Raw genomic sequence first — 18,436 nt, 5'->3', positions numbered from 1 at the left:
ATTGTTATATCTTAATGACTGTGCAGTATGAAAATCTGAGGGCTGTAGAAGGAGAACTCTACTTCTTAAAAGGGAATTTTGTGCTGCATAAGTGAAGACATTTTACCTTGGAGCTAGGAGGTAATAGTCCCGCTCTATACATCTGGTGCAATTGCATCTGAAATGTTCCAGGCATGCCATTACCAGAAAAATATTAACAAACTGGATCCATTTTAAAAATATTCAAAGACTAGTGGATTGACTTATGAGGAAAGATCAGCTAAACAAGTGTATCTAGGCTAGATTGTGTGTCTGGGGGGTTATAATTCTACTAATATTTCACAGGTGCAGATACCAAGAAGGTAAAAGAATTATTTAGCCTGGTGCAAGAAAGTATAACTAGGAGTAATGAGGTGAAATTAAGAGAGGCAAAAATTAGGCTGAATATCAGAAAACCTTCTGAACAGTGAGAGCTATTAGACCATGAGAGTTTCCCAAGGGATGTAATACAAGCCTTGTTATTTGGGACACTTAAAATTAGACTGCACAGAGCACTAATAAATGTTGCTGTGGCAGGGAGATGGACTAGAAAACCTAGCAGCTATTTTCAGTCTCTAAATTCTGTGATTTCTGAGCCTCATCCTGCACCATGGAAGTTGGTGAATTTTTTTCCACTGCTTCAAAGATATTGGGATTGAGCCCTCTCGGCCCAGACTAACTGTGGCCACCCCAGCTTCTCCCTCTCTCCCCTTGCCCCCACAAACTGCCAGCCTGTTAACTCAAATGCTAAATTTCTCATCCCTTTTGTTCCTTATTCCCAGGAAAGGCTCAGCCCTCTCCAACCCCAATTAAAAAAACAGAATTGTAAAACTGCGTTCCCTAGCGCACCCTTCTCCCTCCCCTCCCCCCCGATTGAATAACAGTACTGGTAATGGGGGAAGGGAGACATATATCCAGTATATCTACCTTTTAAATAACTTTGAAAGAAGAAAAATAAATAGTTTGAGGAAAAGAGAGAAGGGGGGGCAGAAGCATTTTATAAATATACTATAGTGTTTTAAAAAACGCTCATTGTGACAGCAAAAGTAGTAGAGGGTGGAAGGAAAGTGTGAGCGAGTGCACATCATTATGATGGTACCTTGAGGGGTTTCCCTCTTACCTTGGTGTTAGCAATCTCCTAGGCATATTTCCTTTTTAGATTCGGAGTTTATTTAGCCTACAATATGGGTATTCATTGCCAAGGAGTACCCTCCAGTTGTTATCTGAAGACACAATCCTTGTTTTAACTAATAGTTGGGCAGGTGGGAAGCTGAGTGCAGTACAATCTTTAACCAAGGAATCAAGCTAGCAAATGTGTGAGTGAAAGCATGAAAGACTTTATTGCCTCTTACTAAGAGAACATGGTGTGGTAACTACACATTAATGAGATAAGTAGAGAAGAGGTCTGATACATATTCCTATTCAGTAACATTTGTAGATCATACAGTTTTGGACCTATATCTTAAGAGCCTGATTTTCACTGGACTTCATCTCTGCTTCCACTGGAGTGTGCACACCTTTATGTATGTACCCGTTTCCTAGCACTGCCATTACTGTGTGCAAATAACAAAGCCTGCACTTTCACAGTCCAGTTGGACAAATTCAAATTTTACATGCAAAACCCACTGAACATACCTGTTAGTGCCTGTCCATGATAGTCATTGTGCTGGAGACAGGTGAACTTCTGTGCACATGAAAGGGGCTGCAGTGGGTTCTGAATAGGTGATGCCAGCTAGGGATGCTGAGCCGGGGTTTGGGGCTGGGGTGGAGGCTGGAAGGGGTGCTGAGTGTGGGGCTGATGAGGCGGTGAAGGAAAGTTAGCTAATAGGCTTTTTAAAGGTAAAGCTTTGGAATGTAAATTAGAGTTCATTATTTTTCTTCTCCCACCTCCAAGCCCCTTCAGAGTATGCTTTACCCCACTGGCATGCACATGTTCTGTAGCAAAAAATCTATTTTTTTCTGTTTGTTGTAACAAAAAACTGTTTTTCGTTTTCACTAAGACTATTTCCCAAACCCAATTAATATTAAAAACAAAAGTCTAGTGTTGCAGAGTAGAAAAAATGAAACACACACTGTCAGTACATAAGACTCATTGCCCTTACGGGCATGCTTTTGAAGGGCTTAATTGAGGAAAGGAAACTTACTATAGTAATGGCTTTTTGTAGCTGAGAACAATGGGGATCGGACAGTAGAGGTGCTGCTTTCCCCAGACGACTAGCTAAGATAGGATAAAAGAGATTGTAACCAACCCACACTGCAGAGTGTCACTGAGGGTGGGGGCAAACCATGTAGTGCGTTCTGTGTACCATGAGCTGGGAGGTAAGTGATGCGGGTGCTTTGGATTCTAGCCCTTGGTTTGTGTCCAATGATCACTTGCCCACTCCTAGTGTTAAAAGAAAATGGTACTTTCTAGGTTTGGCAGAAAGAAAATGTGCAAATATTTATAGAATCATAGATTAGGGTCGGAAGGGACCTCAGAAGGTCATCTAGTCCAACCCCCTGCTCAAAGCAGCACCAACCCCAACTAAATCATCCTAGCCAGGGCTTTGTCAAGCCGCACCTTAAAAACCTCTAAGGATGGAGATTCCACCACCTCCCTAGGTAACTCATTCCAGTGCTTCACCACCCTCCCAGTGAAGATGTTTTTCCTAATATCCAACCTAGACCTCCCCCACTGCAGCTTGAGAACATTGTTCCTTGTTCTGTCATCTACTACCACTGAGAACAGCCTAGCCCCATCCTCCCTGGAACCCCTTTCAGTAGTTAAAGACTGCTATCAAATCCCCCTTCATTCTTCTCTTCTGCAGACTAAACAAGCCTAGTTCCCTCAGCCTCTCCTCATAAGTCATGTGCTCCAGCCCCCTAATCATTTTTGTTGCCCTCTGCTGGACTCTCCAATTTGTCCACATCCTTTCTGTAGTGGGGGGCCCAGAACTGGACACAGTATTCCAAATGTGGTCTCACCAGTGCTGAATAGAGGGAAATAATCACTTCCCTCGATCTGCTGGCAATACTCCTACTAATGCAGCCCAATATGCCATTAGCTTTTGGCAATAAGGGCACATTGTTGACTCATATCCAGCTTCTTGTCCGTTGTAACCCCCAGGTCCTTTTCTGCAGAACTGCTGCCTAGCCAGTCGGTCCTCAGTCTGTAGCAGTGCATGGGATTCTTTTGTCCTAAATGCAGGACTCTGCACTTGTCCTTGTTGAACCTCACAGACTTTTTTTGGCCCAATCCTCTACTTTGTCTAGGTCACTCTGTATCCTATCCCTATCTTCCAGAGTATCTACCACTCCCCCTAGCTTAGTGTCATCTGCAAACTTGCTGAGGTTACAACCTACCCTATCCTCCAGATCATTAATGAAGATGTTAAACAAAACCAGCCCCAGGACCAACCCCTAGGGCACTCAGCTTGATACCAGCTGCCAACTAGACATGGAGCCGTTGATTGCTACCCGTTGAGTCCGATGATCCAGCCAGCTTTCTATCCAACTTCTAGTCTATTTATCCAACCCATACTTCTTTAATGTGCTGATAAGAATACTGTGGGAGATGGTATCAAAAGGTTTGCTAAAGTAAAGGTATATCATGTCCATTGCTTTCCCCACATCCACAGAGCCAGTCATCTCATCATAGAAGACAACCATGTTGGTCAGGCATGACTTGCCCTTGGTGAATCCATGTTGACTGTTCCTGATCACCTTTCTCTCTTCCAAGTGCCTCAAAATGGATTCTTTGGTATCCATTCAAGGTATATGCCATGTGCTTTAAATAGATATAATAAAAAAGAATAACTTGACTCCTGAGGCAGCCCAATAGGAGGGATACAGGGCTGCTCTGCCGTCATATGTGGACTTACAGGCAATTCAGTGCTGGCCTGTAGATCCAGTGGGCAGAGCTCAGTCCTGGCCTCTCTGATCTCATTTGTGGTCCCTTCGGGTTGTTCCTGTCATTCAGGAATGTGGCTACATCACACTGGCTGCTTGTAGGCTGTTCCCCCTGTACCCTGCTGCTGTTGAGGGCCTCCTGCTACCAACCATCTGCTTGCAGGCTTAGCTTTCAACTTTTTGGGCCAGACCTTCACTTCCCAGCCAACTTGGCTGCCACCATTTTCCTGCTGTTCACACTCACCTACAACCCACTGGCTCTCTTCCTGTATGCCCACCGTATGTGACCTCTTTGTCCATTTTACTTAGCATCATGGAACCCTTTGCTGGCTGGATGCTGAAATGAGGCCCTCCTGTTAGTAGAATGACCTGTGACCAATGTTTTTCTTTCAATGCATGCTGGAAGGGGTTGGACTTGGAGGGATCACTATTGATTCAGCAGGGTCACTACTGAATGTTGAATCCTGAAAAAAGATATTTAATCTAAAGCCCACTTGCCAATTAAAAAAAGGTGCTGTGTCCTCTGCTCCTGATATTGAGGATTTGTCCCATCTCTCATTGATTCACTCTGTCATGGTGTTTATTGCTTTTGTTTAGTAACTACATTAACTTGGGCATTGTAATTTCTACTGTTTTGTCAGCTAGAAGATGATGTAATAACAGATGAGTTGCTAGTATTGCGAGTTTAAATATCTCACGGGAGAGCTCTTAGCATTATCCTAAAGGTAAAGGTAGTGTGATGCTAAACTGTAACTTGGTCTTTCCTTTGACGACGCTGTGACCCTCAGTGCCAACTGGCAGGGGGGTTATAGGAATGTCCTGATCCTGTTATAAATATTCTGATTCACCAGAGAATATCAGGAGAGATCTTAAAAGAAAACCGGATCACACTGGTCATTAATATCATTGTGAAATGTGTGTATAGATACTGTGTAAGGAGTTATGTATACTGGAAATATGTTCTAAAGTTTGTATCAGGGCAGAGTTGACAAACAGATTTTTTTGTCAAACAAAAGATGTTTATTACCCCTCTCTCTGTTGGCATGTAAATTAAGCATTGTAAGCCCCATTTACATAAGACGTCAATGGGGGTGGGAGGGAGGGAATGTGAAATTGACAGGCAGGCAGCACACCAGAAAATAAGCCTCAGGATTATCACGAGTCTTAGTACAGACAATGAAAGAAGGCAAGGAAGACACCCGTTGATTCTCCACCTAAGAAGTAATCGAGCAGTACAACTACATTCATGAAAATAGGATCACAACCAGCCTTGGCTGAAATTCTGCAAAGGGCATTTGGAGTGAGACAGAAGGTTTAGACAGAAGGTTAGCCTGTTAGGTGTAGTCTCTAGAAAGATTGTTACGATTTTCTTTTATATGTAACCTTTTGCTTCCATTATCCTAACTTACTATCTCTTAACTCTTTGATAGTAAACTTATTGTTTTCACTGTAAATATATCTCAGTGCTGTGGTAGTATACAAGGAGCTGATCCTATAGGTTGGTGTGTACGACGTTCCGGTGGGGATAGCAGGCCTGGTATTTCTGTGAGTGTTTAGTGGAGAAGGGGCTGGATGCTACAGGGGAATGCTTCAGAGGGACTCGGACTGAGATGCACCTATTATAAATCTGAAAAACAAAGTAAGGGTTAACATTGCCCAGAGGGGAGTGCCTGAGTGACTAACAGACTGATAGTGTCAGGGAGCTGACACCCACAAGCACAAGCAAGTTTTCTTCACGCTGGAGGCAAGGTGGTATCAAGGTGGCTCTCAGTCATAGGCACCCAGAGAACTGTCATAGCCATCACTCAAGTAAATCCAGCTAGGAATTTTTGGACACACCAATCCATTATTCTTAGCGAATGATAAGAAAAACCTAGCAGTATTTCACCAATGCTCATGAAATACAACTATGGAGAGCTCCATATTTAAAAAAAAAAAAAAAAAAAAAAAGAAAACTCGACATGAACCAAAGTCAGCCGTCCTCCAAAACCATAATACTAAACTTCACCTGTACAAAATATTCAAATTCTGTATTTATTAATAAATTATTTGTATGATGCATTTGCCAAATCGTCGTCGTCCTTCAGAGCCAGCAGTTCTCTATTTGTAAATTATTATCCTCACCCTTTTATTGGAGAATATGAAAGTATTTTTTATTTAGCGTATTACTAAAAAATTCTGAAAATAAATTGAAAATTAAAAAATAAAAGTGATGCTATTCATGTCTGATTTAATACCTGAAATTTCTGGTGCTTTATGTGCTGTCTTTTGGGAGTAGTACTGCACTTAATGAAACTCTATTCTGGAAAATAATTTTTTGTTTATTTTCCAGTCATATCTTTTTTTTTTTTTTTTTTTTTTTTTAATATTGGGCCCCATCCAAAAATCCTTGCAAAGTTCTTAATCTATCCTTCGAAAGACAAAATTCTCCTTAAAATGGAGTTTCGTCCCAATAAGGGTTTCAAGATTTGGCTTGTAATTTGTTCTTTTTAGCATGATTGCATTTCAAGGCTATGAGCTGGATTAATCTAATAGCTGAAGTAGGACAGGTTGGCATATGTACATTTAGAATTCATGGAAGTTGTCCAGCTGTGTGAGTTGGCTCTTTAGATGAATGGTATCATCAGATATCTGTAAGGAGAGCTGTTCATACTGTAGTACTAGAGTCTACAAAAGTTTTCAGTCTGCTGAGAGTTAGCAGTTTGACTGATACTGTTCTTGTGTTTGTGATATGTAAGGACTTTTTTTTCCCCCCCAGGACTTAGAGTTCAGCTGGAATCTTTCATAACCAAGTGAAGCTAGAAACTTGACAGATGCCTGTGCCACCACCACCTCCTCCCCCACCTCTCCCGTCTTCTGGAGGACCACCCCCAGCACCTCCACCATTGCCATCTTCATTACCTTTGGTAAGGTCTGCTTTTCATTTTGATTAGTGTAGCAGAGTAATTTTAGCCAGATTATTGTGAATATAGAAGGGAAAAGCCTGCAATATTTTGGGTCAGGTGTTTGGAGCAAAAACCTAGGCCTCTTGTTTGCTATGTGTATGTGTGTGCATGCAAATTTAGCACACAGAGCTCGTTTTTAGTTTGAAAATGTGCAGCTGGGAAGTATTGATTTCTTCATTCATTTCATACAGCTTATATTAGGGCTCATCGTGTTTTATCCTTAGGTGTTTTCCTTTTGGGGGATACAGCACGTGTACAGCTACTGTATGTACCAGATCACCTGGTTGCATGTCACCAATAGTTCATATGCCCTTGCACTGAGTGGGTGATGCCCTGGCTGGAGCTGCAGATTCTTATTGTACACTGGTTATACTGATCCTTGGGGATGCTTATTCCTGCCCTTTTTGGTGTGTTGCAATCACTTGTTTATGGGGTGTTTCAGTCTATGACCGTAGAGAAGATAATGAAACCTTGTACAGCCATATTCAAGGCCCAGCATCTCTGATATCCTGGTACACTTTCTCTGCCACTGCTATACTCCTTGCAGCATGCATATGTTTTCTATCTCTATAGAAATAAGGGCCTAACTCTTTCAAAAATAGAGCTTGGTTTCCTTGATGTCTCCTGGTGCTGATATAAATACACACTTCAGACCCTTGAATTTCTCTTTCCTGCTCTGCATCCGTGCCCATTTTGTTCTTGTTTGAAGGAGTTTCAGTTTTATGTTCCAACTATAATAATAATTGTCCCCTCCTATGGAGGAATTACCTTGCACCTTCTTTATTTGCCGTTCTGTATTTTAAGGAGTTCACAAACTGAAGCATCCTGCAAAACTATCAAAAAGTGCATGGAGGTGAAGGGGGAAGGGAAGAGGACAGTGCTTGGACTGAAAACATACAGATGGAAGAATTCTGGCTTCTCCGGTTTAATTTTGATCTTTAGGCCTATTGACTGGCGTTTTCACATTTGTGTTCCTGACGTTTGTCTTGTAAATCCATAGTTAGGCACCTAAATAAGTGACCTGATTTTCAGAGCCGCTTAACACCCACAATTGCCACTGAAGTCAGTAAAAGCTGCAGTTGCCCTTCTCTTAACATTAGCCACCTTTATTTAGGCACCTAATTTCAGGCATCCAGTTTGATAATTTTGGCCATGATGAAGGAACAGATCCTCAGCCATGGCCCAAGTGCCCACAGCAAAGGGGGTGCGCATATGTGCATGCATATAGTGCAAAGGCAGCTTAAAGCTCAGCATTGCACTCCCAGATCCTGGTATAGGCAGTGCAGGGCCAGTTTCCCAGCACAGAATTAGAACTGTCGTCAGGCTATTCTGACTTGTCCCAGGTGACTGAGAACCCAGCCAAAGATCAGCATAACAAAGGGGTGTCCTGGCTGTGCCACTTTTCCCCTAGTACATCAGCAGCAGGAATGGGTGGCGGGGTAAGAGCCCCTCAATCAGTTCCATATAAGTTAATTTCTGCACTGGGACGATCCTCTGACTGGTTTTAGGTCCAGTTTACATGGATGGGACAGTGTAATGTGGCCACACCACACCTTAGAATCTGACCCAAAATGTCCACCAGTTCAGTTACGAGGTCACCATTCTGGGTTGGTTGGAGGCAGCTCTGCTCCAGGTTTTTTCCTGAGGGGCTAGATGGCACCTTAACAACCCAACATTCTACCTCCAGCAGAAAGTGGCAGCATTCACTGCTGTCTACCTCAGAGTTGTTCCTCTCCAGAACTAATAATGTTCTATGGCAGACTGGTAACCGGCCTAATTCTTTTTCAGTGTTAGTATCTCTCTTCCTCCCTCCCCCACTTCCTGTGATAGTTGCAGATCCCTTCTGAAAGACAGTGTAGCAGAGGCCCAACTAAATGTGTCTTACTGCAGGTCTGGGTACTGCCTCCAGTTGCTTTCCTATGTAGCATTATATCCGTTGGGAAAAACAGAAATATCCGAGACACAAGGAGCTTTTAGAATGTTCAGCAGCAAGCTTCAGTTAGTGCGTGCTCTGCCTCCAAAGAGGCTACGCTTTACCTTGAATTTTGCTCTCCCTTTATTGCCAGAGGATGCTGATATCTTCCCATCATTTCATTTTAATGAATTACAAAATGTATTTCTAATTTATAAAGCATACACAGTACATTACCCAGTCAGCTGGAATTTGGAAAATCTTCCAGTAAAAGTGCATAATTTAATAGGAGCAAATGGATCCTGCATTAAGGAATTAGTAAAACAATTCTGCCAAATATTATTCTCGCATAAAAGTGAAAAATCTTTCCTGCTAAAGTTGTCAGAGGGAAGACCATCTTTTAAGAGGCCCTCATTGTCTAGTCAGTTTTACAGAAGCAAAATGCTGACTGAGGTCAAAGCCATGTTATAACTGTGGATCTGGCTAAAGGTGTTAAGTGAGGAATCCATAACAACTAGCTACAGACCCTAGATTCTTTTGCTAGGAAGATATTTTTTAGAATTTGGCATCTGTATCTTACAGCTGCTAAAACTGCCCAGCTGTTGCAACAGCTGCTGAATTTACTGCTGGAGAATGGAAATATAAATTGATACTAGGTAGTAATCTAAAAGTACCAAACAAATAAGCTTTGCCTAGTCAACACACGAAGATATAAGTAAAGGGGTAATTTTTATACCGATTCAGTTAAACCAAGGCAAGTTTTGTGTGTGTGGACAGACATAAGCCAGGTTTAAACCGATACAAGTCTCCACACACAAGTGTTGCACTAATTTATTTAAAACTGATTTAAGTTAAACTGGTGCAGCTTCTGTGTGTAGACAAGCCACAAGGGCTGCATTTAGTATTTAAATACCCTGCATTTTCTAGCACACAATCATGTGCATACTGTATATTATTTTTGAAAAAATCCTAGATACTTGTACGTGGACCTCTGCCGTTTTCACCTTTGCTGTCGCTAAAGGGAACTTGTCAGGTTGGCCTTCAGAATAACAGGGAACCAATATATGATGGGTATTTTATGCAAAAAAAATTGATTTATCCTGAAAGATGTTGTAGCTGGAATGGAAGCTTATCTTGGTATTTCATCTAGAAGATAGCACAGCTTTTATTAGGTGATCAAGCAACACTTTTGAAATGTTGGTATGTGGGTGTGATCTGGCATCTGGCTTTGCTGCTAGTTAATTCAGGTGAACCTGAACCAGAGAGCAAGGCCTTGAGCTTATGCAGATGAGATGGCATTTGTTAAATAAGAGCCAATCAATTACTTCCCTCCTTTGTTTTTGTCATTGTGATAAAAGTAGCTGATTCAGGGCAGTCGAAATCTACCAAAGGGAAAAAAGGGATGCTGAAGAGTTAAGGGAGCAAAGAGCTGAGGTTGGTGGAGGAAGTTGATGTAATGGGAATGGGGCCACAAAGAGAGAGAACACAGGGAAAGAGATTAAGAACAGAGAGGAGACTGAGATGGAACCAAATTTGGAAAAAAGATAAGTCATGGAAACAGCTGAAACAGAGCAGGGTTGTTGGGTTCAGTTGATGGAGCTACAGGTTTGGTGGAGAGTGTTTCTGAGAATCCAGTACTTCCTCATTTCTGTGTCCCAGAAATCCCTTTCTTTTTTTTCTATCTCTCTTTGGCTTTGCCATTGGTGGATTGAGATGTGGCCCTCCAGTCCATACTTGGCAGGCTTTTTGGCTCTTGTGCCACACCTGTCTTATTATGTACTTATTTGTGTGACATGGTCAAGAAGCACGTACATATGCAATATAGGTAGACCAACCATGGATCAGGTCTATGCTGCACCAATTTTAAAAAATGTTACTAATACTTTGGAGAATATTGGGTTACCCTGGCCACTTGAGACGTCAATAACTTTCACTGTCCAGGGTAGGTGAAATAGTTATTACATTACCTACTTGCCTGCATATTTTATCAAGATCTAAGATAAGTCTTGAGATTGCTCATTAAGCCATGATCCTCAGTGATTTTGCATCTTTTTCTTTCTCCAAACCCCGAACAGCTGTTTGGTCTTCTGTCCCTTGCACTCTTAACTCCTTCCTTGAGTCAGAAGAAAACTAGTTTGGTTTATACTGGATTTTAAACCTCTTGACCTTGGAGATATTCTGATATGAATGCTTTAATTATAGAACTGTGTTCTATTTATTTCTTTGTTGACTTGGGTGTGTATGGTTGGGGGTTTTTTTTTTTTCCCCCATCCATTTCCTTGTAATTCTATTACAAGGAGTCATAAAATAATACTGAAATGATACAAAGATGGAATTCAAGGCATGTTAGGATCCACCTGTGCCCAACAGCTGAAAAACTACTGGTTGCTTGAGCATGTAATAAAACAAGACTTGAATGAATTTTCAAGAGAGAATGAGAGTATACATGCAGCAACAGATGTATGTGCTGTTTGTTCAACATATATATATGTGGCACCTTAGGTTGTTAAGTCAAAATTTAAATGTAACTAATGGGATTAATTGAGCATTACTTTGTATGCCTGCCTTCAGTGGTCATAGATAAAACTGTGAGAGCAAGGGGTAGGAAGAAAAAAAAATGACGGTGCATAGGTTCAGGCACTGACTTAGAGTTTTAAATCTCAGCCTTTCTAATGGAAAGGGGACAATTTAGGAGTTTGTCCTCGTACTCCAATAAAATTGAAAGAGTTTATGTATCACTTAGACTTTCCAATCACTGGCATCTTTCTGTTTTCCATAGCTAAGGGCTCTTTTTCTTTTGAAATGTATATTTTTTTTTATTTGGTGGGGGAGGGGTTCCTATGACAGTCCAGGATAATGTTAAAAACAGGCACTGGTCTAGAACTAGAAGAATTACAAAGATGTTATTGCTGAAGCTTTCAAGAGAAGAATGAGAGTGGATGTTTTGCTTTGGTAACCCACAATTAGTTTTTAAAGTTCAGTGGTTGGTTTACTGATCCGCTGCATGTATTTCTAATATTATGTTCAATCAATATCTATTAAAATGTTGATATCTTAGGAAGTGTGTTACATGTAGTAGGCCTTCACAGTAGAAGATGTTTGTTTTAATGATTCAGGTATTTCTGAAGATTAAGAAAATATTTGTGTTCCCTTCAGAATTAATGTTGTTCCATATAATGAAGTTTCAGGGCAGAAATTAACTAAAAAGTCACAATAGGTCAAATAATAAAAGCCACTAGAATTATACCAGGAATATATTTGGCCTATTGTTTTGTGTTAAAACCAAAGGTGAAAAATTCATTGCTTCAGGAAAGCATTTAGTTAGTACAATGTAAAACTTGAATGTAAATGTAAATTATTACATGGGTTAATCATAACTGTTCCTGAATCCTTCTTTATTTAAATAGAGTTCAGGGAAAATTACACTAGCTGCTGCACATATGGTAATCTACCAGTTTCTTCAGTTGGCTATTGTACCTCACTTTCTACTCTTGCATTTAAAACCTCAGAGGAACAATCCCTCTCTGTATAACAGTGCGATAAATGCATAATTTACACAGAGATAGAATTTCCAGCATTAGGGAAAACATCAACTGATGTCTGAAGTGGGGATTTATTTTCCTTCTTCTCTTCCATGCAGTTGCTATGTTTTGTCATAGAAAACCTTGTAAGCCTGCTTAAGGAAATTGGAAAACTACAGTGTTCTCTCTGAAGTTGTGTGGGAGTTGTTTTGCTGGTTTGACATTTTTGTGCTGCTAATGTTTAGAAAGGGAAATAATATATGTAAAACAACTTGGTTGAATAGAGTGATAATTTACTGAATCATGCATTTTGGACATATCTTTGAATACCTTTAAGTCAGGTCCATGATTCATGTAACTTCTGAATATTTCTTAGTGTTCTTCCATTAGTTCTGTTAAGAGGTTCGCTCAGATATAGGGGTGAAAGGCCACAATATTTTTGGGCAATGTCAGCTCTTTACTCTGTTTCAAATAGACTTTGACCTCTGTCTCTTCTAACCTCTAGAAGGAGTGATCAAATACCAGTTTTGGTTTGAGGTCTCTTTTCAAGTGGTTGTATTTATTTATTTTTTTAATTCGGTAGTAGCTAGAAGTGTCTGCAATCAGACTCTCAGATATAAAGAAAATAAGCAGAAAAAATGATGACTCTCCTTTCTGCTGAAGAGGTGACTTCGGAGGCAGTCAGTGTGGCTGCTCATCTGAATGCAGAGGTTCTTTTTGAAGTGATGCAGTGCGCTCCCTCTCAACCTAACTTTGAGGTGAATTCTGATCCCACAGAATCGCTGGGTATGGAACTAGGGGTGCAAGTCAAGTCTGGATCTCTCACAAAGCAGTGCAGCTCATTACCACTAGGCAGTCTTGATTCTGTTGCAGCCTTTAACTACTAGTCTGTTAGAACTTGAACTATCAGTCAGTTTTTACCCTCAAAGTATCCATATTTTCATTAAGGCTTTAACTCCTGAATCGTAAGATCTCCCAACTACTACAGTGTTTCGGCACATGTAAAACAGATTTATTATCTTAGATGTTGCTTGAATTTGTCTGGCTGTAGTAACGACAAAGGGGTAGGCTGGATTGCGGGAAGGCCTGAGGAGCGAAGCATTCCTTCCAGGTTCTCCAGTACTTTCTTATTAACTCTAGAAGTCGGATTTCTTGACCACAGTCACCAATGGACTAAAGAAAAACACTTTTTTTTTTTCTATTTAGACCAGCCAACTCCTGTTACTTTTATCAGGAATCTCGCGATATTTGGCAGCTTTCTTAAAGCCCCACCAGCTCCTGGGGATAACTGATTACATGAGAATCTAATCTTTAAGTGAAAAGGAAACTTCTAGACCTTGTTGTGTAGAGGAAAGCTTGAAAATACAAACCAAGTGTACTCTAAAAGCTCAGAAGGCAAAAGAATTACCAAAATATTTTTAATGTCATGATTTTGAAGTCTGACTCATGATTTTTTGGAAGTTTGGACCTGGCAATACTGTACCCATCTGACTTTTTATGGTATGCCCTGTGTATTACCACTCAGACTACACTCTGAATATTGAGCACGGGCCATTCTCTTCCTGGTCCACTAGGTAAAAGTGGTAATGAGAAGCTTAATTTAACTACACACACAAAAAAAGGAGAACTTAGACTCAATATAGTCTCAATATTTTTAGTTTCATAGGGAGTATTTTAAAAATGGTGTAATGTTATCTTGCTTTTTCCCCAACTATTTGTGAGTGGATCTCAATGAGCCTTAGGTAACAAAAGAAACTTGCTCTGTGAGTGTCTTGAGTACGTAGTCCACTGCGTAGTCTCTGATAGTCCATAGTCTCTGATATTGCTGCAATTGGAAATCATTTTCTGCTAGAGAGTAATATCACTATACAGGCCATAACCACTCAAATAATTGGGGTATTTGTGGAAATCCAATTAACTGATTTTTTTTTTTTAATAGCAGAAGATGCTGGCTTGCAAAGGAGTGTAGTCATGTTGAACTCTTACAGCTCAAGCTGCATGAAACTGTAATCTTTTTATTTAACCTTCTGTATTCATAGCTTTGAAGTGGAGCAACATAAATACTGAGATAAACCATGATGGCATTGCTCAATTTATTTATGTCTGGACTAGTACGAGGACATGTACTGCACAGGGGTGTGCACAGGAATAAAGCTTTGGCCACTTTTGGAGAGGCACTTTCTGTGCCCCCTGTGGCTCCCTCCTGCCCCCTCTCCCCCGGACTGGCAGACCTGCTAGCTCACTTTCCCTACCCCAGCCCTGGAAGAGTTCTGATCATACTTACTTTGTTGGTCAGAAGCACACTTCATTTAAACTGTGTGTTCTGTGCAAGGCTGTTTTCATAATCGTCTCCATCATGCTGAATGTCTGACTTTAGTAGAAAACATTCCAAATTAGAATGGCCATAAGTTTTTCATCCCTATGACTTGTGCATAACTTTGCTGTGTGTAACTCACTGGAATACCAGTAGGCTATCTACAATACATACACATACTGCAAGTGCACATTTTGACTGGTGGAATTTGCAATAGATGTCCATCAGTAGCTAGTACTGTCCTTGCAACCTTTCAATTAAAAAAAAAAAATCCATACAATGCCTTAAGTTAAACTTCTGTACATTGTGGGAATGTGATGTTACAAGAAACTCAAAAGATGTTAATTTTTTCCTAGACTTAAACTGATTAGTTTTTCATGGATACAAAAGGTCACTTAAAACCTTTGAAATGTGTTTGCATAGGTAGCCAGACAAGGTGAATCATATAGTTTCTTTACAACAGACCTACATTAAATGATGATGTCTGTAAGTCCGAGATGTTGTTGTTTGTATTACTGCAGCGCATAGGAACCCCAGTTACGGACTAGCACCCTACTTGCTGTGCAAACAAAGTCATTGTTGCCAACTCTCATGACTTTATTTTGAGTCTTGTGATATTTGGCATTATTCTTAGTCTCAGCTCCTGGAATTATATCATTACATGAGACTCTCTCAGCTTTCGGGGGGGACACTAGCCCTCATAGGAACAGAAAAACTTGTTAGTGTGACATCTAAAGGCACATTAAAAAACTCAGTATTTACTATTTTTAAAATTGATTTTTTTTTAAAGCCAATTTTGTGATTATTTTTTGCGGGGAAGGGGTACTGACTCATAATTTTTGGAGACTTGAGATTGACAGTACTGCAGAGTTCATATTGCCATCCACCTTGCTGCCCTGTGTGATTGTGTGTCTGAAATGGTCAAAAGGCCTGCTCTGTAGAAAGAGAACTTGATACAAAAGCATTGGCCAGCGTGGTCAAACTTGGATGCCAAAAAGTGAGGCATCTACAGTAAATAAAAAGTGGCTCAGCACTTCTGAAAGGTCAGATCACTTCTGTTCTGTTAACTAAACATGAATTTGGATGCTTAAATTTAAACACTCATGTTGGAACCTTTTGGCCATAATCCCTCAATCCGCTCAACATTTTGTTTGTTGCAGAGCTGATCCAGTTTTTAAATACAATGTACAATATTTTATATTGTCTGACTGTGCAGTGTCCGTGTTACATGGGGAGAATTTCACTGACTGGACTGAGGCTTGGTGGTGGTGGCGATGATGATGATGGAAATGAATGCTGGGTTCCAGCTGCAGACAGTTAAAGCTTCGTCTACGTTACTTTTTTTCCTTTCCGTTTCCTGCTGTAGCTACTGGAACAGATATCGCAACCGCATGCAGTATCTTTGGGGACCATATTGTGTTAAGTTTATGTATTGTTGTGTGCAACTTCAGGGGGTGAGGGTTGCCATAGCTCTGGCAGGAAGAACTAAGAACAGGGAGTGGTGATTAAGGAGAATCACTCAGATTGTATACATCTCGAGAGAAGTACCACCCTTGGGGAGGCTTGCATATACTGATTTAAACTGGGTTTTTTTTCTGGAGACTAACAGATGAAGAAAGGGTTTTTGCTATACAAACTAACTCAGGGCCTTCATTCTGATCCAGAAAACAGACAAGATCTTTTGTTCAAGGGGAAAGGGCAGCAATCAGAATTTGAGGAGTAAGTCTAGTGTAGACATAACCTAAGTACATGCATTGCATTACCTTTTAAATTGGATAGAATCAGATTAGAGTTTTCTGAATGATTAACAGTGAGGCCATAGTTAATAATTATTGAGAAATATGAGAACGCTCATTTGTCAAAATCAAAACTGTTTGCTAGGAATGATCAGTTTCAATAAAACATTTGTTGGATGACTTCTCAGGTCCAGGATGGAATTTCTGGTCGAGAGAGCATAATGGTTAGGCATTCATCTGGGATGTGGGAGACCTGGATTGAGGTACCCTGCTCTGAATCTGGCAGATCGGGGACATGGGCTCAGTTCTCCTATGTCTGAGGTGACTGCCCTAACCGCCAGGCTGTTGGTTATTCTGAGAGATATGTATGCATCTCTCGTTTTCTCTTCCTCTCCCTTCCCCTGTCAAAAAACATTGAAAGATCTCTTGTTTTATCCTGATGTGGTTTAGGAACATTTCCAGAACCTCAAAAATATTTGTGGAATGGGAAAACCATATCTTGCCCAGCTCTACTTCTATCACCTGCTATACTAAAGATGCATTATGCAGCCCAGATTCTTGGAATCCAACCACCCTCACACACACACACCCTCACACACACACACACACACCCCCCGCAAACTCCCAATACACCCTAAGCAGTCTATTTCCTTTTAATAACAACATCTAATTTTATTATTTGTTGACTGTCCATCTCATCCCCAAATTTATTTTTATAGCTACATGACATCTGTGTTGACAGATGTTTTTTAAAATGAGTTTATGAAATACATTGTGCCTGATTCTTACAGGAATTGCCCTGTTGGAGCAGTGGTCAAACTAATCCAATATCCTATCTCTAGCAGTGCCCAGTACCAGGTAATTCAGGGGAAGGTGCAACACTGCCGCAGACAGTGGTGGACTAAGCTACTCCTAAACAAAGCTTCTTCCTGATCCCCATTACTTAAAAGTTGACTTATGATCTCAAACATTGGGGGGAAGAGGATTTGTATCCCTTCCAAAACATGTGTTGTGGTGGTTTTTATTATTGTAACACTATATGTTCTCGTTATCCATATAAATCTTCTATCTATTTCTAATTCCTGCTAAGCTCTTGCACACCACTGCTTTCCAATTGTGTAGTCACTTACAGCTGTGTAAAGAGGATGCAAAATACCATCATTCTGACTTGGTAATGTTTTAGACTTACTGTGCACTCTACAAATAATTACACAAGGTGCAGGGCAATGAGAACTGGGGCCACTGACATGTAAGTAGCTCATGTGGAATATGTGGGTCTTACAGAAAGCAAGCCACTATCATCTAGTGCAGCTAATGCTGGAAAATCTTATTCCTAGACATAGCAGCAAGTTAAGATTAATAATAGTCTCTCTCTCCTCTTCACCATTGCCAAGGAAGATCAAAGTGCAGGAGAAAGATGCTGGTGCAGGTCCTGTTTAGGTCAGCACAATAAAGTAATATAGAGCTGATGTCCTAACAGACCCAGCTCTGACTCATTTTCTTTGTCAGTGAAATATAATTGAATGTGCTTTCCACTTACATTTTGATGTGTACAATGCCTACAGAAAGAGGGGACGGATGCATTTTGAACACAAGTTAACTGCATACTCAATTTGTTTTTCTTTGTATATATCTGTTTGTAAACTCTTAAGGGAATCAAACTAATCCATTTTCCATATGTCTTTAAATCTTATTAATTTAAAACAAGAAAAGCCCTAAACACCAAGCCCGTCAGACATATATCTGTCTTTTTAGAGCTGTAGGCAGTGTGGCCCCAAGAGGCATGGAGGCATTCCTTTATCTTTTAGGGTCACAGTAGGACCGGGAGTTAGGGGATGTGGGCAGTTCATTTCCAGGTGTACTCTCACCACTCCTGCAGTTGTGTGTATCTTTGCTGCACAGCCTTTCCTTTTCCACCTCCCCCTCACTCCTCAAAAGTTGTCTTCCACATTGGGCCCTAGCACAATTTTGCAGCCAATCAAGATACTGGCTCTAATTTTCAAATCCCTTAATGGGCTGGACCATGGCAATTTTACAGTCTCTCTCTGTCTGTCTCTGACCTACTGCAGTATCTGTAATCAATAGGCACTCAGCTGCTCCCA

At 40.6% G+C, this 18,436-nt stretch overlaps 1 protein-coding gene across 3 annotated transcripts in view; it reads left to right on the top strand.

Annotated features, from left to right (window-relative positions):
* The window catches only part of WIPF3 (WAS/WASL interacting protein family member 3), an 82,310-nt gene that overhangs the window by 39,545 nt on the left and 24,329 nt on the right, over nt 1-18,436 (top strand). For all 3 annotated transcript variants that reach the window (XM_067561980.1, XM_067561979.1, XM_067561981.1), the window contains exon 2: nt 6,665-6,812. In XM_067561980.1, coding sequence (XP_067418081.1) covers nt 6,720-6,812 — 93 coding nt within the window. In that variant the 5' untranslated portion in view covers nt 6,665-6,719. The remainder of the gene's footprint in view (nt 1-6,664; nt 6,813-18,436) is intronic.

The sequence above is a fragment of the Emydura macquarii genome, unplaced genomic scaffold, assembly GCF_026122565.2.
Source record: "Emydura macquarii macquarii isolate MOO-44397 ecotype Brisbane River unplaced genomic scaffold, CSIRO-AGI_Emac_v2 contig_2422, whole genome shotgun sequence".
In the NCBI taxonomy this organism is placed as follows: Eukaryota; Metazoa; Chordata; order Testudines; family Chelidae; genus Emydura; species Emydura macquarii.
This window is presented reverse-complemented; position numbering and strand designations above follow the sequence as displayed.